General features: G+C 44.2%; 1 protein-coding gene across 8 annotated transcripts in view; it reads left to right on the forward strand.

Annotated features, from left to right (window-relative positions):
* Window positions 1-25,991, forward strand: part of CUX1 (cut like homeobox 1) — a 259,697-nt gene that overhangs the window by 196,093 nt on the left and 37,613 nt on the right. For 4 of the 8 annotated variants that reach the window (XM_081172847.1, XM_081172849.1, XM_081172851.1 and 1 more), the window contains 3 exons: window positions 15,453-15,755; window positions 18,637-18,699; window positions 25,566-25,754. The exons of 1 other annotated variant lie outside the window; for it this stretch is intronic. In XM_081172847.1, coding sequence (XP_081028973.1) covers window positions 15,453-15,755; window positions 18,637-18,699; window positions 25,566-25,754 — 555 coding nt within the window. The remainder of the gene's footprint in view (window positions 1-15,452; window positions 15,756-18,636; window positions 18,700-25,565; window positions 25,755-25,991) is intronic. 3 more of the 8 variants (XM_081172850.1, XM_081172854.1, XM_081172852.1) reach the window with 1 other exon arrangement.

A 25,991-nucleotide genomic window follows, 5' to 3' on the forward strand; every position in this document is an offset into this window, starting at 1 on the left:
TCAGTGCAGCTACCTCAGAGAGCAGGACTTCAATGTAATAGACTGAAGTTACAGGAGGGTATACTTCAGTTGAGCATTGGAAGAAACTTTCTGACAGTAAGGAAGTTCAGGAATGGAACCAATGACCGAGAGGTGTGGCGGGCTCTCTCTTTCTCAAGGCCTTCAAGCAGAAGCTGGAAAGCCGTGTGCTGGGGGATGCTGTGGTTCTGGATTTCCTGCACCAAACAAAGGGTTGGACTTGATGGCTTACAAAGTACCCTTCCAACTCTGATGCCTCAGTTCGCCCATCGACCTGCCTAAAGAGCCTCAGCTCTGTTTTAGTATAGGGTGTGACAAGATCTGTGCATGGGTATGCTGTGATAATTACTTTAAGTTGTACAACGGGAAGGAATAATGTTAGAACCCAGAATCACCCAATTAAACTGATGGGCATTTGAAAGTACCTTTATCCACTCCATGCAGTGTACATGGATCTCCTCCCAGTCTATCCTCACAACAATCCTGCGAGGTGGGTTAGGTTAAGAAGTAGTCACCCAATGAACTTTAACAAGTTCAGCATTCAATCTATTACATCACTGCAGCTGTCACAACTTATCAAAGTATGTAACATTTGGGGGAAGGGGCAGAATCTGTCACAAAGCATATCTAAAGTTCAAATAAATAAAGCAAAAACAATTCAATAAACATAAGATGAATTCAATATTACAATGAAATAATATAAACTTAATATATAACAAGGAAAAAACTTACATAATAATATTATTAATAAAAAAGTAATCCAGAATACTAGTTCAAGTCTTACTGCACTTCATGGGACCACAGCAGCTTGACTTAAGAGAGAAAGTGGAGTCCTCTCAGTTTGCTAGATGGTTCATTGTGCCAAGGCGCATGACAAAGACCTCTGAGTTTAGATTACGTAAAAAGAGGATTAGACAAAATCGTGGAGGAGGATTGATCTAACTTCTGTGTCACAAACATTGTACATCTGGAAACAGACAAGATGAGAACTACCTTCGTGCTCTGATTGAGGGCTTTCCAAAGGCATCAAGTTGGCCTCTATAAGAAAAATTGGATGCTAGACTAGATTGCCTTTCAGTTTATTCAACAGGGCTGTTCTTACATCCTTAGGGAAAGTATCTCTTGGAAAGGATAAAAAGCAGTGGGTTTACGTTACCACAGAGCAGAATTAAGTTATCAAAAGCAAATCGTTGACTCTTGTTTCATTACACACTATTATGGAATCTGTTGCTCAATCCTTCCATTTTTATTTTGTCCCCGCCTTATCCTTTGGGTTTGGGTCAGGTCAATAATAAAACAGAACACCTTTATGGAAGAATGCCCATATTGTGAAAACCATTAGGGAAGGGAGGCATAGCTGCCAGTGCTTGGCCACATTTGTGTTTTATAGCACCTTGCGTTAAGTGACACCTAAAACATAGAGCAGCAAAAGATGTACCCAAACAAATATACCTTAGCATAGCACATGGGAAAGTTATTGGTTGTGTTGGCCTCTGTACTTGGGTGAGTAGATTTGGGGATGGTCTGTCTGTGAATCCCGGCTTAACAAGGGAAGGCAATATCCCTGACTGGATGTTGCTATTATATCAAGCAGTCTGTCTCATCCTGATGACATCAAGAGTGCCATCACTGGCCCCTTTGAGCAGCTCGTGTCCCTCTTGTTCAGTTTTCAAGCTCAGTTGTGGAGGGCTACGGATGTTCTTCATTGAAAAGATCAATAGTGGCAGAGAAACTACATTGAACAACACTTTGCCCTCGACTCCTGATCTCCCCCAACATTCTTTATTCACACAGGGTGGCAGTGGGCCTAACCTGTGGCATGAGTGTGTGACTTAAAGTGTGTCCCCAAAATCCATGGCAGCCATGCAGGGGTCACTTGACAGCCCAGCCTATATGGAAAAGGTTTTCTCAAGAGAAACTTCGAAAACCACTGCTGTGGCAATCCTCAGATTTCTCCCCCACCCCCTAAAGGTGTATCAAAAGGTAAAGAGAGACCCTGAACTGTCCTTGGTAGACGTTCCATAGCCATGTGTTTCCGATTTCTTTTTGAAGCCATGGCCGGAGCAGGGAACCCTTCCCAGCAGAAGTTCATAGCAGCTGCCTGCCCTCTCTGGTTGGTCCTTTCCCGCCCCCCGGTATTAATTTATACATAACTTTGGGATTTGACTAGTTTGGCATGAACCTGAAGCCCAGGCCCTGGACTTAATGAGAAGTGGTACATCAGACCCAACCGCCAGGAAAATAATGTCTGGGTTTTGCTGGAATGTCACGGCATGGCCTGTCATTTTGCTTCAGCGGCTTGTCCTTCCAACTGCGCAGTCCGCCTTATGGCACGCCAGCAGTAAAAATGTCACTCCCGATAATTACTTTTTGGTGGAAATGCTTGCTGACTTCCTACCTTCAAGCTGTTTTTTACACAGTGGGGAGATAATAAGAAATGACTTTATCCTGACTGCTCAAATGAACACTAAATGGAATTTGGGTTATTATTACTGGAGATCGAGGGCCGTGCACTGGAATTTAAATAGTGGATCAGATCAATGGTAGACATTTCTTGGCAGATCATAGTGAATCTGCTTTTCAGTCCACTCCAGTTTCCAATTGAACATGGCCTTTGTCTGCTTGCTATCTGGAGAGTGTAGTATTTATTTCTCATTTTCTTCCTTAGTAATTCCCCCCAGTTGTATGCATATGGGTGGATTTTGCCTTTGCTGTTGTTTTCTGTCTTTCTTTCTTGGTCTCTTGTGCATGGGGCATGCACTTGTTCCTACATGGTTATATACATGGGTTTAATACCTTGTCTCTGGCTGGCAGGCAAGAATGAGTTTTTAGACTCCTTCTGCTGCTTCTTGACGAAAAGCTGCCCCATACCAGAGTGAGACAGGCATTGCAGGTGACCATGCCAGACCCTGAACTGAAAGGGGTGCCTTCCCCAGTTTAGGGACCCTTAAGGTTGTGGCACTGTGGTCTAAACCACAGAGCCTAGGTCTTACCAATCAGGTCTGCGGTTTGAATCCCCACAACAGGGTGAATTCCCGTTGCTCGGTCTCAGCTCCTGCCAACCCAGCAGTTCAAAAGCGCGTCAAAGTGCAAGGTACCACTCTGGCGGAAAGGTAAACAGCGTTTCTGTGCGCTGCTCTGGTTCACCAGAAGTGGCTTAGTCATGCTGGCCACATGACCCGGAAGCTGTACGCTGGCTCCCTCGGCCAGTAAAAAGTGATGAGCGCTGCAACCCCAGAGTCGGCCACGACTGGACCTAACAGTCAGGGGTCCCTTTACCTTTACCTTTAAGGTTAAGGCACCTGATCTGCAAGTGGGATCCTGAGGTACAGCAGGTCCATTGACCAGACAAAGGTAGACAGCCAAGCTCTAAATGCTTATCCCAGGCCTGGCCAATCCACTGGCCTTGTGGTACCTGCCAATCCTCAGGAGCTGATGACACAGACCTCTGCTCTCTTCTGAGGCCTGGGCACACACCATCCATAGTAGTTCCCTTTTTAAGTACAGTGGTACCTCTGGTTATGAACTTAATTCATTCTGGAGGTCGGTTCTTAACCCGAAACTGTTCTTAACTAGAGGCGTGCTTTCGCTAATGGGGCCTCTTGCTGCCACTGCGCCTCCAACACACGATTTCCATTCTCATCCTGGGGCAAAGTTCTCAACTCAAGGTAACTCTTCCAGGTTGGCGGAGTTTGTAACCTGAAGCATTTGTAAACTGAGGCGTTTGTAACTCGAGATACCACTGTATTGGTTGGTTTAGAGCTGAAATGGAGAACCAGTGGCCCTCCAGGTATGGCTATTGGAACTCTGACTCCCTCCATTGTTTTTCATGCAGCCTCATTCTAAGGAATGCTCTACTGTGGTGCTAGTCTGCTTGGAAGTCTGCTTTCTCACTACAGTGGTACCTCGGGTTACATACGCTTCAGGTTACAGACTCCGCTAACCCAGAAATAGTGCTTCAGGTTAAGAACTTTACTTCAGGATGAGAACAGAAATCATGCTCTGGTGGCGCGGCAGCAGCGGGAGACCCCATTAGCTAAAGTGGTGCTTCAGGTTAAGAACAGTTTCAGGTTAAGAACGGACCTCCGGAACAAATTAAGTACTTAACCAGAGGTACCACTGTACTTCTAAACACAAACCTGCTTGGAACCCCTGTTTATCATAGGCAGGAAAAATGTCGCTTTAAGCTTTGTTGCCTTCTTGCTAAAGGCTTGGATCAGGGAAGCTGCATTTGCACAAAGGAGCCCTCCATCGGACCTTCTGTGCTGCTGCTCTTTTTCAGCCACACACACACACACACACCCTGGATTTGCCTCTTTGTCCTGTCAGAGAGCTGAGTGATACAGGTGCTGAGCAAATGTATCATGTAAAGCCTCTGTCATGCTTGCGCACTGTGGAATCAATCCTCCACACACTGTTGAAAATGTCTTCTATTTGTTCACAAATATCATAGAATTTTCAGTGTCACTTTTCAAATTTTTGAACCTGGTGGTGTTGGGTTTTTGAGGAAAGATGTGTGTCTCTGTAATTTGAGAAGCAATGAGAGAATGAATGTGTCCACATGTGTTCCACTTCCTTTTCATCTTGTGCATTGTACTATGCTCCCCGTTCCCCACATGGTGGGAAATCCAGGGTCACTTTTTATAGGACCAGTTCCTTTCAGAAGAAAGGCTCCTGGAAACTCCTGCTTCCCTTGCAGTATTTTGTGTACAATATATTGGCTGGTCCCTTATCACAGGGATGCATGGTAAGTGTGCAGACAGTACTAGCCATGGGAATTTCAGCAGTCTTCCAAATCCAAAGCAGTTTCTGAGCCCTGTGAAATCCAAACTGCTGACAAAAATCTGAATGACTTCCATCAGGCCAGCTAAACTGGCTTTAGCCTACTACTTGCAGGTGGGTGCGACTTCCAGGTACATTCCAGGAGAGGAATCCAAAATGATCTCTTAGATCATTTTACGGTCATTTGTTTTAACCAGAGGTGAAACCAACCCCTGTTATGAAATTCAATAAAAATTGCTTGAGAAATAGCTGTGAAAGGGATTCCTCAATTTACACCAAGGACATTCTATAGGCAAAGAAAGTTTTGCCTTTCTAGCTTGTCTAGAAAGTGGCATTGCTAATAAAATCCCTTCTTTAATACAGTGATTGGCTAAATTTGCTGAGTAGCCCCCTGAGCCATCGTCTGACATCATAGAACATAGAATGCTGCCTACTGAGCCCCAGTCATTGAATGTTGGGATAGCTCACTCAGTAGAGCATGAGATTCTTAATCTCAGGGTTGTGGGTTCAAGCGCCACGTTGGGCAAAAGATTCCTGCATTGCAGGGAGTTGGACTAGATAACCCCCGTAGTCCCTTCCAACTCTACAATTGAAGCTCCTGACATAATTTTGGATAGAATAGGGAAAGGTTGGGGTGTGCTTAGAAGAAAAGTAATACAGCTGGGAACAGAGAACAGACTCCTGTATAAAGGAGAGCTTGCTTCAGCCGACTCGGGAGGCTATGTATCCATGAACCAGGGAGTCAAGATGTAGAAAAACACCTCACAGAACCCAGTAAACAGTGCACTCCTGTGAGACAGGACAGAGTTGCAGTGGGGACAGAATTCATAGAGTGCATCAAATTAGCCAGTCAAGTCTTTGATTCACCGGTTTGTGTGTACATATTGGGATTTGTCATTTTGTCTGATTTAGAGTTTGTCATTTCGTGTGCCACCTTCTTTGTTACAACCTTTAACCTAAACAAATAAATACTGATTGATCATGCTGCAAAGCAGCTTTATTTATGAGCCCGCTAAGAGGGCAGGCTGGCAGCAACAGATTTCCCTTTAGCAGTCAAACCCAAAGAAAGCCCGGCAGAGTGGAGTTCAGCAAGCAGCTCCACAAAAGGCAAGTACAGACAGGATCGTTTTGAAAAGGGTAGGTCAAAATGCCCTCCACACCATTTGTGGATTGCAGATTGGAGGAGACGGATTTCAACTTTAGGAGAGCAAAATCATTCAACTCACTTTTTTTAAAGGGGGTGGGGGGAAAGGGGCAGTTAAGGACTGGAAGGTCTGCAGCATAATTCCATGCAGGCTGAGGCATCATGGGAGATGAATGGCCACCGCAGACACCAAACAGTCACACAAAGACCTCCTGTCCCCACAGTGAGTGTCTTTAAAAGGTCCAAAGCACAGAGAGACTTTGCTGCCCTAGCTACCCATAAATCCACACCCTAAAAACGAGGCAAAGCATTTCACTACCCCAAATAGCACCTCCTCCCAACACAGGCAAAAGTAGTTACATTTGCCACCACATTATTGATTGTGGTCATTCTTGATGGGACTGTCTATTTATCTTTTTTATGCCCACAGATATATGTATATACATATACATATACATATCTTTATGCCCCTTCAAGAGGCCAAGGCAGGAGTTCAAGGCAGTTAGACTACCTGCAGGACCTTAGAGAGCTCCCAGGCTCCTGCAAAGATAGCTGTTGTCTCTACAATCTCCTTGATAGGATGGAAAGCATATGTACGTTGAGTCATGTAGAAACCCCCTACCTCTTCTCAGAGGAGCTGGCTGGTTGTTAAAGGGCCCTAAACTTGCTCTGCACCTTTTGGCTCCTGCAGGGTACCATGGGGAAATCCTCTGAATCAAGAGGAAACAATAATTTGAAGATTTTTTTCTGGCAGGTATTTGTCCTGCTTGGAGTGTCTGGCCTCTTACTTTTGGTGCTTTTTATCTGCTGCTCTGGACTGTTTTTAACATGTATTTTTGGGGTTGGTCTTTTTATTTTATTTTATTTTAAACCATTGTTTTAATTATTCAAACGATCCACTTTGGGCTAATACTATAAATGGAAAGGAGGGTTGAGCAACCCTTAACTGCTAGATAGCACCATCCCTAGTGAGGAGCCTGACCATCATTGAACAGCTTGGGGGGGTTGGGGAGGGGGCAAAATAATACTTCCAATCCTTTCTCTTATACCCTTCTCCCTTAATTTCCCTAGTCTACTGTCCAGAACACATAGGGACCCCTACAAATACAGGCTGTAGAAATCACATACTGGATATATGATTTATTTTTTTCTTGCGGTGGGGTGGAAAGACCTCATATCCCTTTGTGTGTTTCCAATTCATGAAAAACACAAAGCAAATGCAAGTGATATAACATTTCACCAGTAATCAAATGGTCAGGCTGACAGCAGATTTGGGTGCAGGCAGGTTGGGAAAAGTAGCTGTTAAGTGCAATACTTTCATTTAGTCCTTACTTGACTTTCTCCTCCTCCCCAAATTATTCTGTGTCATTTCTCCTTTTATTTCCATCCAACACCAGTATTATTTCTGTGTGGGGTTTGCATTGTGTGGTCCGAGATTTGCATGGAAAATTCACAGCTGCTGTAGTTTGCGATTTCTTTAAGCTGGCACCAGGGACGAAATTAGAGAGTGGGGGCTTGAACCAGCACCATGCAGTTTTATTAACCAGGCAGCCGTCATTTTGACCTTGCTGTGGGTTAAAGGACACAGATCTGAGGAGAAATCTGTTTATCATGTACGGAATTCATGCCATCCCTGACAGTGTACAGTGAACAAGATGGATGATCTGCCAAATTGGTCCCTCGCATGGGTGAATCAGGGCAAATTTACACTGCCATTCGTTCACTGCTTCAAATACAAAAATAACATTTGCTGGGCTTTGGATGCAGCTGCACAGCAACCTGAGGCTAGGCAGAGAAAAGAAATTAGATCACTAGCATTCTTATTGCCTTAAACATTACATATGGACTGCGGTGGCTTAAAGGAAAAGAGGGGTTTCTTCTTTGCATCTTTCATAAGCTGTTTTTAAAAAGAAGAAGTAAGAAATCCAATTACTTGAGTTGAAAAGGACTTTTATGGGAATGCCAAGACACCTTTTTCTAAATACAATTTGATACTTTTTTTAAAAAAGCAATTCAGTAATTTTTATTAAATAGCTTTGATTTATTACAGTGCTACTCACTTTATCTAACTCGATGTCATAATGTTTGGAAAGGGCTTTTCACCTCCTAGGAACAAGATGATCAGGGAAGGCTGTCCTGAAGAAAGTGCACGGGGATTCAAAGACAAATCTTAGGCAGAAAGAGTTTAACTTCACAAGCGTGAGCTTCCTCAGTAAGGAGGCCAGGGACAAACTTCTACCACCCTGTGTCCTTCTTTTATATTAGTTTTTATTTATCATCAAAAGGTATGGTGTGCCTGTCTGTAAAATAGCGAGGATTGTATATTAGTTGCACACATCCCATTCTCTAAGGATCATTTCACACATTGGCATGGACATGTGTATTTAAATTCCTTCCTTCTTTCCTTCCTGAAGGTTGGGGAAGGGAGCAGATACCCTTCTCTTTTACTTATTTATTTCATTACAGTTTTTACCCTGCTCTTCTTCTACACCAAAGGTGTCTAGCAATCAGGCTATTTTTTTTAAAAAAAAGTTTAGATATTCAGAAAATATTTTGAAAAAAATTCTTTAAAAGCACAATAGATTAGTAATAATTGCATATACTAGAATATCAGCCTTAATAGGCATTAAAGCTTTCATATGCGGGGGGAGAGAGACTCTTCCCAAAGCACAAATCAAATCAAATGCAATGGCCCTCGCAGTCCTAGTGTTGGCCTCCTCAATTTCAACCACTGCAGCCATCATCCCAAGCTGCTGGCTATGTTAGCTGGTACTGATGGGTGTTGAGAGGCCAACAACATATGGAAGGCCACAGATTCCCATCCCAGATTACTGCTACTCCTTCCAAGAACAGGGCTCCTTTCCCCCGGCAAAGTGTCTTGCAGCACAGGAAAAAGCAGGCTGATTCAGCCATCTGCCTCTAGTGGTTGCTAGGAAAATCAGTCAGCTGTCTTCTCCATTGTAATGAAACAGAGAGCGTCTCAGACAGACCCTTCTTTGGGAGAGTGACACGTGAAACCACTGCAAGGGCGCAGTACGTCATCAATTCTAAATAGACTAATTTCGCGAATTGTCCCTGCGGCTGAGGTTGCATGCAAATGAGCAAGCAAAACACACAACAAGCCAAGCCCTACGAACGGGGGGAGTGGAAGGTGCCACTCACAGGTCCGTGGCTCCAAAGTGGACACACGTGGTTCCATTTTGGGGTCACATACCCACAGAACTTGCAAAAGGAATGTGGAACTTGCACTTTTCCTTTCTAACTCCAGCATTTAGTGCAAAGCAAACAATGTCAGGGCATAGTTGCCAGTGCTGCAGTTGGCGTGTGTACCGATTTCCTGATGTGTGCGTCCGGAGGTTCTCTGACATTCTTGTTTCTTTTCCCCAAAGCAAATAGTACTACTCGTGTTGGAAAAAGAAGGAAGCCAAGTGTAGTATTGGAAGAAGTTCTTATTTGAGCAAATATTTGGCTGAGGACAAGCAGAGGCTATTTTAGACATTTGTTTTGGAGTTTTGTATATTTTGTTACTTGCCCAGAACATGCAGCTGGGAATAAGCAGGCGTAGTAATAGCTCTGCCTAGAGATCTCATTCATTTAGATCCAGAGGACGGACAAAGCAAAAGGAAACATGAGAGTTAGGAGGGAGGCCACAGTCCTGCTTCTCATCCTGTTCCTCACTTTAAAATCTCTCTTAAGAGGACCCCAAACATCATTCGGAATGCAGTTTTACTGCTTCTCAGGATTGTTACTACAAGTAGTCAGGCCAATGGTTGCAAAGGGAATGGGCGGGCCCTTGTATCTCCTTGTCCAATGAAGACTTAGCCAGAACTGGACTTGGAATAATTTGTGTCCTTTTCCTAATACACCCCTTATCTCTCCAGTACCAGCTTAGTGGATCCTAAACCATTTTAAGCACCCTGGCAAGACCAGTGGCGTAGCGTGGGGGGTGCCAGGGGTGCCGACCGCACCGGGCGCAACATCTGGGGGGGCGCGAGTCCAGAGGGAAGGGACAAGTTCCTTCCTCTGCCGGGCTCCCCGCCGCCACCGCCAGCCTTGCGCCCTAGCGCGCGCGCCCCCCGCCGTCGCTGTGGCTGCGCTCCGCTCACTGCTCGCAGGAGGAGCAGCCGCTGCAGCAGCGCCGACGCCGCCACCGACGCCTGGCCGGGCACGGGCAGCCTCTGCACCCTGCCGACGCCGCCATCCCCTCGGCCCAGCCACAGGCGGCGGCTGCTTCTGCCTCCATCCTCCTCCGGGCAAGCAGCGTTGTTTGCGCGGCAGCGCCAGCGGCAACTCGCAGGTTAGGGGTTGGGGGGGCGCAAATTACTTGCCTTGCCCCGGGTTAGGGGGCACAAATTACTTGCGTTGCCCCGGGTGCTGACAACTCACGCTACGCCGCTGGGCAAGACAGAGCATAGCAGCCGTCACAATCAACAATTTTGGGGGAAACTAAAAATAAAAGCTCAACACCTTTGCCAAAAAACACTTGCTCAACAACTTTTCTGTCTGGATTTTTGAAATATTGTATACAAAAGGAGGTGCCGTACATTCTAACATAGAAATTCAGTTTCTGTGAATTCTGAAGCAAGCTCACCTAATCCACACCTCCCACAACTGTGTGTACTGGAGAATAATTGCCCTTAGAGTCTCACACGTCTTCAGATTTCACAATACAGTTCTCTTATCAAAACATGATCAAAATGTCTTTCTAAAATGCATAATTCACAGTGTTGTTGTTGTTTTAAGAATGTGCATTAAGATAATATGAATCTCGGTACTGGTGTATATATATATATATATATGCAGGTTTTGGTGTCTTCGGGTGTCTTCCCGTGTAAGAGTTGGGGTGTCTAGGCGACGTTTCGACGAGGTCTCACTCGTCATCTTCAGGCTGGTGCTTTCGGCTTCTTGTTACTGGAACAGAGCTCTGTTCCAGTAACAAGAAGCCGAAAGCACCAGCCTGAAGATGACGAGTGAGACCTCGTCGAAACGTCGCCTAGACACCCCAACTCTTACACGGGAAGACACCCGAAGACACCAAAACCTGCATTCCTGTACCCGTGAAAATCTACGAAAGCATATATATATATATATATATATATATATATATATATATATATATATATATATATGCATGCTGAAATGGAACAGAACAGACACAAGAATGAGCACTTTGTGAAACCGGCACAGATTAGAAATAATTATCTCCTCTGCCCCTACTCCAACAGCCCATGTTTTCTTGTACCTATCCCAGGTACAATATTCTCTATCTCCTATCCCTATTTTGTCTATTCAGAAGATATTGGAAGTGCTTTTTAAACTTATTCTAGTGTACCCAAAAGTAGCATTCATTTGATAGCTCTAAGTGCGGGGGGCAGGGGCGTGAATGCTGGCCGACTCTATATCAAGGAAGTTGGAAGTTGATGGAACATTTTTGTGAATTTGTGATATATTGTTCTGTTGTTTTTGTAAGAGATGTATTGTGCTTCTTTTGTTTCTTTTTCTTTATTCAAGCTTTAGTTGTGTGTCTAAGTGTTGATTTTAAACCAATAAAGATGAATTTTTTAAAAAAGAAAAGAATGCAGGCCGAGTCTAGTGCACGTGCATGTCAGTGCACACACATGATCACAAAATGTCTGTGGGCAGCTTCACTTCTGCCACCAGTACGTTCAGCCAGACTCGTAGTGAAATTTAAATACTTAAAGAAAAACAAAAAACAGTAGTGGTCCATTAAAAAAAATGTAAATGGAGTTTGCAGTAATTTGGAATGAAGTGAAGCATTGATCATTTTGCTCTGAGAATAGGGTGGTTACAGGGACACACCATTTCTGTCCATGAAATATTGGAGAATGTGCAGCATGCAAATTTATTAGGAGTACACTTCTGGAAGAGTACAGTTCTTGTGAAGCTCAAGAATGAGACAGACAGTATGTCCTGGCAGCTCTGTTTTCTTGAAAGAAATGTTAATACCCACTGGTTTTTTGTTTGCCATACAGGGACAAAAACAAAACCAAGACTGTTTGTCTGTACTACTTAATGAGACATTCCTTTGGCAATTACGTTCCCAACTCCTACACCACTTTTCTTGCTACGCTGTCAGAAGTTAATATATCGACACCTCTTTTTGTTTATTGACAAAAGATCGTTCATTAAGAAGCAACGTAGAGTTTCATTTTAGCCCTGACCTTGATCTAAGGTCAAAAACTGGGCAGCATTAATAACAGAAATAAGAATAAAAATATAGAGTCATACCAGTGGATGGGGGCGGAGGAGCAGGGAACAGAAGCAAAGAATTCTGGGAGATATTTCATCTTAGTTTTGGTAATACAGCACATGTGAGCAACCTGCAGGCTGTATGCAGCACTTAGGGGACTTCCATGTAGCCCCCATGGGTGTCTGATCCCCTCCCTGCCCCTGACGCCAAATTTCTCTGATTTCCTGCACTGAGGAAAAGCACTGTTCTGATGAAGAGGGAGGGAGACAGGGGGAGAGAGTCATTCCCACATTCCTTCCTCCCCATCTTTATTGCGCTCACCAAGCACCCCTCCTCCCAGCACTGCTGATGTTGGCAAATAAATTATTAGCATTGTGGCAGCAGAGCCACAAAGGGAGGTGTGCAGGATAACTACCATATTTTTCGCTCTATAAGACGCACCAGAACACAAGACGCACCTAGTTTTTGAAGGAGGAAAACAAAAAAAATATTTTGAATCTCAGAAGCCAGAACAGCAAGAGGGATTGCTGCGCAGTGAAAGCAGCAATCCCTCTTGCTGTTCTGGCTTCTGGGATAGCTGCGCAGCCTGCATTCGCTCCATAAGACGCACACACATTTCCCCTTACTTTTTAGGAGGGAAAAAGTGAGTCTTCTAGAGCAAAAAATACCGTAATTTTGCAACTTACAACTCCGTCTTTTCTGTATTATTTTTTATTTATCTTTCACATTTCTGTACTTCCTGCCAAAGGAGCCCTGGGCAATAAACACTAAAGTGGTAAAACAATCCAATTAAAAATAAGAACCTGTTTAAAAGCAAATCTAAAACATTTTAAAAAACATACATAGCATCTTTAAAATGTTTAAAACAATCACAGATCCTTGCAACTAACGATTTCAAGGTTGCCAGGAACGGTATATTTCGGCCATCAATGTCTGGGTAAGCAGGGATGTGTTCAAGTTCCTGCTCAAAGTTAATAGTAATAAAAGTTTATATTTGCCGCACCAACCCCTCCTGGTCATCCACAGCTTCCTCATATAGATCTGAGCAGAGAGGAGTATAATTAGGATCTTTGAGCCTAAGAAATAAAAGGCAAAACCATGTACAGAGTGCACCTTGCTCACCAGTGACGAACCTCTATTATTACTGAATAAGACGGTTCCAAAATACAACAGTAACTTATTTTAAGCCAGCTACATGGTGCATAGGATCACTGCTGTTGCCAGGGCAGAAATAAATCCCAGTAAAAAAACAGGCCGTTCCTTTACCAACAGGTTCAGATAATAATATTCCTTTGAGCATCACAGTATCGAGGGTACAATCCACTTCTTTACTTAGTATGCCCACATAAAAATGTGCAACAGCTATCACTGTACTTATCACATGTCAAATCAAATCCAGGCATAAGTAGCACATGCGTGCGCGCACAAACACCAATTTTCAGAAATTCAGGACATCATAGAGGAAATGCAGAGAAATGCATGGTTTGTCTAACAGCAAGGGCTCTCAGACGAAGAGCAGCATCAGCACTAAGCAGGCAAAATTGGGGCAAGCAACCAAGGGGGAGAGTTGCCAGGTCATATTAAACCATAATTAGCAACACACACACACATACACACACACACATGCAGCCCTGCTTCCCCCTCCCTTATCCAGAACAACCTTTCTCTTCTTAAGTTACGCTGGCCAGCTGGCCATTTTTTCCGGCCCAGCCCCCTGTTCCTCTTGAGCTGGTCATGTAAGCAGGCAAGGCCACCACGAGGCCCATCAATTTCAGCCTGGTGATTGCAGGGGGTTGGGGGGTGGGATAAGCCGGAGGGTTTTTTAAAAGGCTACTTTAATGTACTGCGGGTAGCAACAGCCATAAAAAGATAGAAATAGAGGGAATGATGCACAGGGAGCTTTTAAAAACCAGCTTGTGTTGCTTCTTGAGTCCTGTTCATTCCCCTTAGCTGGAGCACCGACAAGTAAGCTCATCACCTGCAGAGGTGGGAAGAGGTTTTTTTTAAAATAAAATAAAAATCTCTTTCCTTTGTGTGTTGCTTCTCGAGTCGCTTGCTCCTTAGTTGTAGCAAGCATAAGTTCTGTTGGCATGAAGAAGGTTGCGTGAAGCAGAGAAATCTCAAAACCTGCTTCTTTCCAGGCATTTCACAAGGTGGCAGCACCCGCATGATCTCCCTTTGCTTTAAAGTAAAAAGCCCACCCTCCCTTCTCCCCACCCACCCTGGTCTCCTTCGTACCCATAGGCATTCTCCTTCCTAAGACAAGGGTTTTCAACCTTTTTGGGGTCATAGACCCCTCTGAGAATCCGATGAAAGCCATGGAGCCCCCTCCTCAGAAAAATGCACATAAATACATGCACACTAAGGGCAGCTGATCTTCCGCCCTAGCCAGCTGAAGCCCTGCAAGTGAAGGCTCCCTCCCGTTCCTTCCATTTGCAAAACCCAGCTGAACAGCAAAAAATAAGAGGTGCCATTTCTGGCTCAGTTCTGGCTAGTTTCATCACAAAAACCCCTCCTCTTTAACTAAGGCTAACTTGGGAAATGGCAGAAATGCCAGAGACAAACTGAATATATACACTTGAGGAGGAGTAAGGGAAATGTGGCGTTGTCTTGGGGTTCCCCTGCATCCTTACATCAACTTTATGAAGACCGAAATGCCACGTTCTTGCACTGGTGCAAGCTTTTCGTTTGCATTGTTAGTTGTGTTTAGAATTTTGTGAAAAATGAAAGGCTGAATGTTCCTCCCTTCCGACCCAGGTGTTAGTGTTCAGATAATACAGAAGCTAATAAGGGTTCTAGCAATATGGAGCGCCAGGCTCCTGGTATATTATGTAAGACTGCTGACTTACATGGTGGGGAAATGCTTTGCACGCAAACGGTCCCAGGTTCAGTCTCTGCTGGTAACTTTGGAAAGCTGCTGCCAGGCAGAGTTGGGGGGGGGGTGAGTCCGTGGTTTGCCTTCGAATAAGATAGGCTTTGCATGTTAATTGCTACGTGTGTCTTTTTATAGCATTGAAATGTAGGTTTGCTTACTTTTTGCATTGATGTACATGCACGGATGGCTTCTCCAAATTGGTATTTAAATCATGGCACCGTAGACTGTGGGGTTGCCGGTTGCATGCAAGCAAACCTAGGAATTTCTGAAAGTGGGAAATGAAGGAGTTAAGGGTGAACTTGGAGAACATGAGGCTGTTGACTTTTCTTATAAGCACTAAGAAGTCTGGAAGGAAGACCTTGATGAAGTAGTCTTTTGCCTAAGCCAGGTTTTCCCTATTTGTTTCCCCTGCTGATTTGCAGAAAGCACCCCAAAGACATCGGCCAGCTGCAGTCCTGCTCCCGAGTCCCCCATGAGCTCCAGCGAATCTGTGAAGAGCCTGACGGAACTGGTCCAGCAGCCGTGTCCTGCCATAGAGACAAGTAAGGAGGGCAAGCTGCAGGAGTCGAGTGAGGCGTCCGCTTCAGAGTCCCAGTCCACAACACCATTGCCCCTCTCTGGCCATTCATCACTCAGCATTCAAGAACTGGTCGCTATGTCACCGGAACTGGATACCTACGGCATCACAAAGCGGGTCAAAGAGGTGCTCACAGACAACAACCTGGGTAAATATCTTTTTACTGCTTCTGCTTGTTCTAAGAGAACAGTTCTTTTTTAAAAAAAAAATTCTTTGTTTTTTTATAAACAATGTTGGAAACAGGAACCTTTTTAAAGCCAGCTCAGGTAACTGGGTCAGAAGCAAGTCAATTGGAAACTTCCATGAACTAAATGAAATTAATACGGTTCCTGCAGAATTTGCTTGTTACTTTATGACATTATCCAAATGCCACATATCTCAGCATTCTTTATATGATGAGTGGCTTTGTTGCTGTGGACACTAATTCCAAGATTTGGGAAAAGCAAATCAAAAGCGCCCAAGTATACAGAATCATTCTTTAAAATTTAAAAATAAAAAATGCTTCAGATCATTGCTCTTCAGTGGCTTGTGTGACCAAACTGAGTCATGCTCCAGCTTCCTATGAGTTGCTCCACTAGCACCATTGCCACTTCTTGTCCTTTTTTAAAAAAAAGAGAGAACGTAGGAGCAGGCAAAAAGTTTGGCATACACAGTAAACATTTAAAACGGGCCCATTGCTGTAGTCAGTGAAAAGTGAGTTCCAGGTCTGAAAGGGCTGAACTGACCAGATAGCTATTTTAGTTGTTGGAAGAAGGGAATTTCCTGGAGGTGGAAATCAAGAAGGTATGTATTACCACCCATATGGCAAAGAACTCCATGTGAGGTGATGACATGTGAGCATGGAGCATGTTGCGTTCTGTGTTGCTTCTAGCAAGGCCTCTCTTAGATAGCCATAGATTAGGTGGCGGCGTTTGGAGTACATTATCAGAGGTAGTTCCTATTGTGGCACAGTAATAGAGGGCTTGTTCATTGCTTGTGGTTCAGGGCAGATTTCCAGGAAGGATGTGGTTGGTGTCCTTCTCACAGATATCTTTCCTTTTAGTTGTGGCTACATCTCAACCACTACATTAAATGGCATGATTGTGCTTTGCCTGGGGCAGGATCCCATCATACTTAGATGACTGAATTTAGAGGGTTAGCCAGGATCACATAGGTAATGACCACTCCAGCCTCAGCTGGATTGTGTGCCTGCACACGCTAACATGGCAGTACCCACCTGATCCTAGCAATCCCAGCTGATTCTGTGATCCGCACATTACTGGAACGGCATGAGATCTAGCTGTTGTGCAGAAACAGGAAGCGACTGGCATGGATTCCTAACACTTTAGATCAGCCGTTCCCCACTGGTGGTCTGCGGACATAACCCACCCAGGGGTTCTGTGGCACCATTCACATAACAGAAACTACCATAAAGCTATCAAAAGTAGGGGGTCCACGACTTATTTTGAAAAACTGGGGGGGCCCCAGCACTTACCTAATTGGGAACCACTGCTCTCGATTTCCCCAACCCAGAGGGGGGAGACCTGCTCTACAATTAGTTGGGTTGCAGGCTGGCAACTGTCTCCATCACAGTTCACACTGCTTTGCGGAATAAGGCGAAAGAGCCAATACTCCATTCCTTACAATGAGATCTCATATTTGTAGGCATCCCTCTGTACTGGTTATGTCACGGTGAAGGGGGAAAACTGGTAACTTTGTAAAATTAAGATGTCAGGGAATTTTATTCATGTAGAGTGGGGCAGAGGCAGATTGTCTTTGATCAGTTTCTTATTACTCCTAAGACTGAGGGAGTACAGAAACTAATTTGGTATTAATAGCTATGGATATGCTGAAAAAATACATTTTTCTAAGACTGCAGAAATTGTGTATAATGTTTATCTACCCATCTTTACACAACCAAGCTGTATTGGTTACAGAAATTCTGATAACATAGCCTAGTTGCTCTGATGGTACCAAAACCAGGTGTAAATTGGGTCCATTGAAGTACATGTCATCAGAAAATGTGCAGTTCTTGATGTAGAAATGTGGCTACCCTTTAGGTATCCTTTCTCTCTCTTAGATAACATGACCCTTTCAGAAGCTTAGCTTCTACTGTTTCCAAATGGCAGCCTTCCGTAATACTGGCTTTCCAGTTCTTAGCCAATTGCAGAATAACTTGACTGCCATCTTAGATTAAAATGTGCTATCTACTCAATGCTATTAAAAATTGTGGGACTGTACTCCAGTCTTGCCAGGACCTGTAGCTTATACTGCTCAATCTTAACATGATGGGTTTCCCATTCTGTTGGGGTGAAGTCACATCCTGCCAGTCTGAAAGGGTGATGCAGACGAGGGCCTGTAGGGTTTTGGATGCATTGTCGTTGCATGCTATATATGCAGGGACGCTGGTTTACTGTAAGTCATTCTGCAACCAGAAAAGCCAAAAGCAGCAGGTTTACTATGAGCAGAATCAATTGTGCAGGTAGAAATAATTGACTGTGGGTGCACAGATTGTGGATGCAAACTCAGCAAAATCTAAGGTGGGTCCTTAGCAATTTAAGGCACTGCCACCTGCTCTAGAAGATGTGCTCCAAATTGCAAACTAGTACAGCAACAAAGTCCGTAAAGGGGAAGGAGGTGCTTGGGTACTCTGGGTGAATTGGTGGGCTGCAGTTAGGATCAGGGAGCTGTAAAATCATCCCTCCCCCCCTTCCACCCACCCAGACCCCTTCTAGTTTCAGGAACTTTAACAGATTAATACATTTTTTTCAGTTTTTCCCCCCCTATTCTTGAGAGCTAGAAGCTTGCTCACTTTTAAAAGAAAATAAAAATTAAACCGGGGCTTCTCCAGAGTAGGTTGGCTCCTCTGGATTCTACACTGGAAGCCAAATTCTCAGCGTGTTTCAGAGTGTGCAGAAAACCAGGGTCCCTGATTCTGTGTCCTCTTGTGCTGCAGGAGGAACATTTTTAAAAGTGCTTTTATTAACTATTGTTCTGATGTCACTTTACATAAATCTTTTTCCCCCTCCATGATTTTTGTTTTTCTACAGCGTGGCTGACAAGCCTAAAACGCAGCAGAAGAGGCAAGAAATGTACCCCAAACCTTGCATTAGGTGTGGAACAATATTTCAATGTTTCCTTTTTGCCCTCTGTTAGCCTAAATCTCTAGATTAGCTAAGGGCGGAAGCACCTCTGTTTTGGGGCCCCTGGTTGTCTGTATCTGTCTCAGCCAAGGTCGCTAGCGGCTCTCCTTTGTTTTCTTTTTCTAGTTTAAGACCACTGTGATCACCTGGCTTAGTAAGCAAGGCTGTGATTAGGAGGAGGTGGGGGGGGGGGACTGGCTTCTGCTAATCCTGCGGCAGACACATGTCCTCTAGATCCAACCCATTCTGTCTACATTTCTAAAACTCCACACAAACACTCGCACCTTAACAACATTGTGGAAATTATATGCAACGATAAAAAAGATCAAACCACATAATTGTACAGTTGAACAGAACAGCACATCACAGTATATCATAGCAGCAGCAAGGCAGAATCCGAGTTTCCAGTTTTTTAAAACGTTTCCTGAAAGACAGCATGGAGGAGGCTGCATGGCAGGGGTGGCTAACCTGCAGCCCTCCCAGTTGTCAGGCTGGCTGATGGGGGTTTGTAGGCCAGCAGCATCTGAAAGGCTACAGGTTTAGCCAATTCCTTTTGGAAGGGAATTCCAGGGCATCAGGGCTTTTAGAGCCAAGCGGTATATCAATGTTGTGAAATAATATAAAAATTACTTTTCATGGAATCAGAGTATTGTAAAGCTGGAAGGAAGCCCCAGGGTAATCCGCTCCAACCCCCTGCAATGCAGGAATATCAATTAAGCATCCATGACGGATGGCCTCTGCTTAAAAACTTCCTAGGAAGGGGAGTCCACAACTTCCAGAGGGAGTCCGTTCCACTTTTAGAGGGGGGTTTCAGTTGCTGTACACTGCCCTGATGTTCTGTGAGATGGCAGTAAATAAATACACTTATTTATTTTAAAAATCTTAAGTATTAGGAGGGCCTCATCCTGGTGAAGTTAGCTTCCTTGTAAGTTGGATTTTGGAGCAAGATCTCATTGGAAGATCTTAAGTGCAGGGCTGACAGGGACAGAGTGTCAACTTCATAGTCATGGGAAGCCAAGAGCCCAGGAGCAGGATCTCACCAGTGAGCTTTGTACAAAAAAAGGCAATCCCTGACCCCACTTAGAGGGTTTTATACATGTAGTATGTACATTTTGATAAAGTAAAATAAGATACCAGTAGACCTGGGAATGACACTTAGGCCAAACATGTATTAATTTTTAAACTAAAATTGCAATATGGGATCCACTGTTTACCATGTGTGGTACTAGTCAACCAGCAATGTGGCTAAGGGATCTGTTCCTACAGGCAGAAGACCTCTGCTCTAGACCAGACCATTTAAGTCGGGTGGGGAGCTCTCCAGATGTGGTTGAACTCAAACTCCCAACAGCCCCAACCAGGGGCTTACAGGAATTGTATTCCAGCAACATCTGGAGAGTCCCAAGTTCCCCACCCATGGTTTTGGGCTCTTTTCTGGGCACAGAAGCACGTTGTACCTGGGCACAGAAGCACTGTACAGGGGTGCCTCGCAAGACGAAATTAATTCGTTCTGCGAGTTTTTTCGTCTTGCGAATTTTTCGTCTTGCGAAGCACGGTCAAGTCGCAACTGCACCTCTTCAAGCAGTTTTAAGAAAAAGGAAACAAACTTGCAAGACGTTTTCGTCTTGCAAAGCAAGCCCATAGGGAAATTCGTCTTGCGAAGCAACTCAAAAAACGAAAAACTCTTTCGTCTTCCGAGGCATTCGTCTTGCGAGGTACCTCTGTACCTGAAAGCTAACTGGATGCCAGCAATGACATAGTTAGCAGGTACTATGTGAATCTGCACAAGCAGGATTTCCTATATTTAAGTAAAGTGTCCTTTCAGATGTCTCACAGGCATGATTTATAATTAGTTATGTTTATGTTAACATGCTCCTGTTGCTGAGGTCTGCTCCATAAAATCATAAAACCATGAAAAGAAAGAAAGAAAGAAAGAAAGAAAGAAAGAAAGAAAGAAAGAAAGAAAGAGTACAGCAAGGGTTTAAGAGCAAAAATATAAATATGTAGAAAGCAACAATAACAAAAGATACACTGAGTGAAAACATCAGTATCTTTTTAGAAATACCTGTGGGGTGCAGAGCTTATTTCAAGGGACACAGCAGGGGTGGGGAACCTGAGTGGCCCTCCAGAAATGGTTGGCCTCTGTTGTCAGGGATGGATGGGAGTTGTACTCCTGCAACTTCTGGAGGGCAACATCCTCCCCACTCCTGGGATAGAGGGAGGAATAGAAAAAAAATATTTGGAAGGAGCAGCAAACTCTAGGTCAGCTGCTGCTTTAAACCATGGTGGCAGGACTCACAGTGCCTCCAGAGCCATTATCTGAAATGTAGGAGATCCCTAATTTTAGATTCTTACAGTAGTAGTGCTATCTTAACTTCAGTCGTTCAACTGCCTGGCAAGGGACGGGGGGGGGGGCGGACAGCGCAGAGCAGGTGTCGTGTGGTCATTCTTGCCTTGTATGTTAAGCAGCCACAAGGTCACATTCTGATTAACCGCTGCATAGGGGCTGAGTTTGCTCTGTTTCCTGGGTTGAGTTACCAAACTCTTCATCGGGAAAGGCCAAGTGATCAGCCTGTCTAAATTACACAAATTGAACACATTTTGCCCAATTTCACTTAAATTTTGTGTAATTTATTCTGCACTATTCTGACTTAGATACACATTGAAAGGGGCACTCTAGCCACAAAGTTCTTTTTTCCACCAAGTCAGCTTCTGAGTTTTCAGCAGGTTTTGCCCACACACTTTTAACTATGTATTTGTAGACTCTGCCCCCTTTTTAATGAGAGTTTAAGATTATTCAAGAAGATGATGTTACTTTCAGCAGTTCTGCAGAATTATAACATATACATGTAGCCACATCTCTAAGCAATGGAGATGTGCTGGTAAATACCAATATAGACTGCATTTGCGCCATAAACTATGGCTTATTGTGACGTGCAAAAGCTGCAGCCAGCCTCAGGGTCCTCTGCTTCTTCCTCTCCCATGGTTGAGATAGACTTCAGAAGCTTTTCCTTTCGGTTTTTGTGAACCACAGCTACCTCCTTCATTGAGACTGTAGATCATACATTGCACTTGCTATGACTAATTTAAAGAAGCAACTCCCATGCTTTGAAGTCAATTTTTTTATTCTTCTTTCTTCTTTGGTGATCATTCGTAGCTGAGTAAAATTGTCTTCCATAAACACGATTTTAACAGTGAGTCCATAAGTGACTGTAGAGGCCAATTCTGGATCCACACATCCTTCCACAGTGGGGACATAGGTTTCCATGTAGGAGTTGATCATGGTGGGGGTTTGATAAGCATGCCTTCCTCTTAGCATGTTTCTCCCTTTTGTCCTGAGTTCAAGAGTCTTCAAAGCCCACCTTTGGTCAAGGCTGTCCTCCAGTTGGAGCGCTCGCAGGCCAGTGTTTCCCAGTTGTCTGTGTTTATACTACACCAATCTGTTTTTAAGCTGAAACTGGCCATAGTTAGGGTTGAACCATGATCCCCCAGTTCAAATGAAATGGAAATGGAAAGCCCTGGTCTAGTAAACTTAGAGCTTCCAAAGTTGTCATCCTGGCAGCATGTGAGGGGATAGGATATTGTGGTCTTATGATCAATGTGGCTTATGCACATCATAATAGGTTTATCTTTGTATGTGAATGTGGTCTCAAGAATAGACACTGGAGATCACTTGGTGAAATTGCTTGGCAGGAGATTCAGAACAGTCTAAAGTTCTTCACACAGCACATAATTATATTTTGGATCTTGCTGGTGCAACGATGATGTCTGACTCAGATAACTTTGAAAGCGGCTTGTTTAGGACATTTTATAATCCGCTTCATGGGAAAAAAAGTTGTTTGCAGATTAGAGCAAGTCATGGATGGATAAGGGAAAAGACCATCCATACAGAAACATCTCCAGGTAGAGCCAGGGAAGACTCCTGTCTGAAACCCCAGAGACAGCTGCTGTCAATCAGTTCAGGGGATGATGAGAGGTGGACCAATGGTCTAGCAGTATATGCCAAATTTACAGCAGTTGACTATGATGGTTAAATTTCAGAGGCAGAGCACCACTGAATATTGGTTGCCGCAGAACAGTAGCAGGAGAAGAAGACTATTGCCCTTGTGCCCTGCTTATGGGCTTGTCCAAGGTCACTGTAGGAAACAGGGTGACAGGCTGGATAGGCCTTTGGTCTGATTCAGCTAAAGGGTTATTTGTAGTTACTATTGGGTTTGAAAAGCAAGCCTTGTGGTCAATAAGGCATAGGTTGCTGAAACAGCCAGCCAGGGGTACATATTCCAAGTGGAAATATGGTTTTTTCTCATGTAAAAAAGATTGCTGCACAAATTACATCGATGGGATGGGATGGGCAATTGGAGGAGGTGCTTCTATCTCTGCTGTGCCTTGTAATCTCTGCCCGCTTTCGAGACTCTTGCCTGGGATCACCAACAAGGGTAGACGGAAGCATCCCAGTAATTATGAAATGAAGAGCCTTTATAATTAGCATGTTGCCAAAAGGGCAGAGGCGGTTGCCATTGTTCCCAGGCATTGGAGCTAAGCCTTGAGCTTAAAGCAGGGTTAGAAGGGAGAATTGTTCACTAGGTATCTTTCCTAAAGGAAGATACATACTAAATTCCACATGGCCAGTAGCAGAAGTCCACCTGCACTGAGAGTTTAAAAACACTTGCAGGAGAAATTATTAGCAGATTCTTTGGAAGGCTCCAAGGTGAGCATCACTAGGGTCATTGATTGAATGGTTTTGATTAGCTTAATGGAATGGAGCTGTTATGGAGTCCAGCTGCAGTACAGTTTGAGCATCTGCTGTTCTCTGAGTGGCAGGAGCCAGTGATGGAAACACGGGTCGGAAATCGTTTCAATCTGCTTCTGCTCCCTGTTTCCATTATCTCTGCTGTAGGGTCCTCACCTTAAACAGTGGGAAGTGTTCCCAGCCAGGGGAATCAATCCTTTAATTTTCCCAGCTGAAAACCGAAACCTGGTAGCTTAGAAAGCATTGAAGGGGAAGCCAAGACCACCCAGATTAATTAGAAACTTGTGAAAATTTGGTTGTTCTTTTACATCCGCTTGTGGCCTTGGAAGTTTTGTTTGGATGTAGCTCTTTTGGATAACATTTTCTTCAGATACCCTGGAGTTTGAAACAGGAAGCTCATGCCCACGAGGCTGTGTCTTAGCTATTTAGAGTTTATGGGGACTGCCACAGCTCAGGCCTCAGAGTTCAGGTGTAGAAAGAAATAAGATCAACCCCTCCAATTGGCAGGCAGTATTAAACCTCTCACTTGCCCAGGCAAGGTCTAAATATTTGGAGCCTGGCCATTTGGTGGATTTCTGTCCTACTTTTTGATAGGAGTCCTAAGAGCTGCTCACAACTTCTAAGTTTTAAGCACCCCAGGTATGGATTTTGGTACCCTTTGTCCTGATCCCGACACACTTTCGCATATGCAGTCATGGAGATGTTTGAGCAGAAAAAAGAAATGTCATTATCAGACTTCCATAGCCAAGTAAGGATGCAGATGGGGAAAGTATGGGGAGAAGACGTGCATTCATGTAACTAAGGTTGATTAAAAAGCACCATGTACATAGAATCATAGAATTGTAGATCTGGAGGTACCACAAGGGTCATCTATTCCACCCCCTGCAATACAGGAATCTTCTGCCCAACATGGGACTCAAACCCACGACCCCAAGATTAAGTGTCTCATGCTGTACCAACTGAGCTACCCTGAAGAGCACTCTATAAGTGATAAATAATAATAATACCACAAATAACATTGTCTTGGTTCATACAAAACACTAGACCAAACGATCTTAGTCCTCCTGTTGCTGCACTGCCATGGTTTGGCCTGGCATTGTTTGTGAACTCAGGCCTGTGGTCTGCCTTCCCCAAACAAGCCACTAGCAATAAACCAAGGACACACCTTGTTTGCAGCCCATAGCTGTTCAGATCAAGGCAAACCATGAGCTTGCGTTCACACACACTGAACACTAAGCCAAACTACAGCTTAGCTCTCCATAGAGTACATGCTTGCTCGATCTCACTAAGCTATAGTTTGGCTTAGCATTAAGTAAAAATTAAGCCTGTACATGTTATCTGCATACCAGCCCATTATTCTCAGGAGTGTCAGGTGTTCAGTCAGTGGACAGAAGTTCAAATGCACCCAGACTGAGAATCCTAAGGGCAGAAAGGATTTCAGGCATGCTCGCTTCGGCAGCACATCTACCAAAATTGAAACAATACGGAGAAGATTATCAGAAAGGATTTCAGGCATCACCAAGTTTGGTGGTGAAGTCATTGGATCCTCTGGCTTTTATTTTACGTGTTCAAGAACCGAATCAATCTGAAATGAGTCAAAAGCGGAGGCTCTGACAAAAACAAATTATTCTTTCTTTCTCTTTCTGTATCATGACATGGGAGTCAGAAAGAACACTCCCTTAATGTAGAAAACAAGCACACCAGGGCAAGACATTTATTGCAGGCTACACCCTGATGTGCTGGCTCAGTAAATTCCAGGAATTCTACGTGGAATATAAAATGTGGCCAGCTCCCACCTTCAATGTGACATGGTGTAGTTGGGATTTTTTAAAATTGTAGAACAGCTTTCGGTGGGTTGAAGGAGTTGCGGATTCCCCCTACAAACTGCTTGCACCTCCCTAGAGGTGGTCCTGCGCCACTTCTCTTTTCAGGAGAAGCCCAAACGGCTTAACTGGCATGGTGTTCTGTTCCTTAATGACATTGGGCCCCTTTTGCTTTCATGTATGTGTGTGTTTGTATTGCCTTCTCCTATCGCATTGTCTTCTCTCTCCATGGCACAAATACAACTTGATGTTTGGCTTCTTTGCAGGTCAGCGTCTGTTTGGGGAGACAATCCTGGGGCTAACACAAGGTTCAGTCTCAGATCTGCTGGCACGTCCCAAGCCCTGGCACAAGCTGAGCTTGAAGGGCCGGGAGCCGTTTGTTCGCATGCAGCTATGGCTCAACGACCCCAACAACGTGGAGAAGTTGATGGACATGAAACGCATGGAAAAGAAAGGTAATTTCCATTATGCCTGCGGCTATGCCCATCTTTCTCACCTTACATGCTCTTGGGGTCTGAACTTGCAATGACGGACCAGACACAATTATCACCACCAGTTCGGACCCCATGATTATATTTGTGAAATTATTGCATCAATTATTTTTATACTTGTTTACGTTGAATTGCATTTTCCATTTTACCAACCATTCACACAGTTTGGAGAGGTCCTTTTGGAACTCTTACAAAATCTAT

This window comes from Podarcis bocagei, assembly GCF_964188305.1.
Source record: "Podarcis bocagei genome assembly, chromosome: 15".
Taxonomy (NCBI): Eukaryota; Metazoa; Chordata; class Lepidosauria; order Squamata; family Lacertidae; genus Podarcis; species Podarcis bocagei.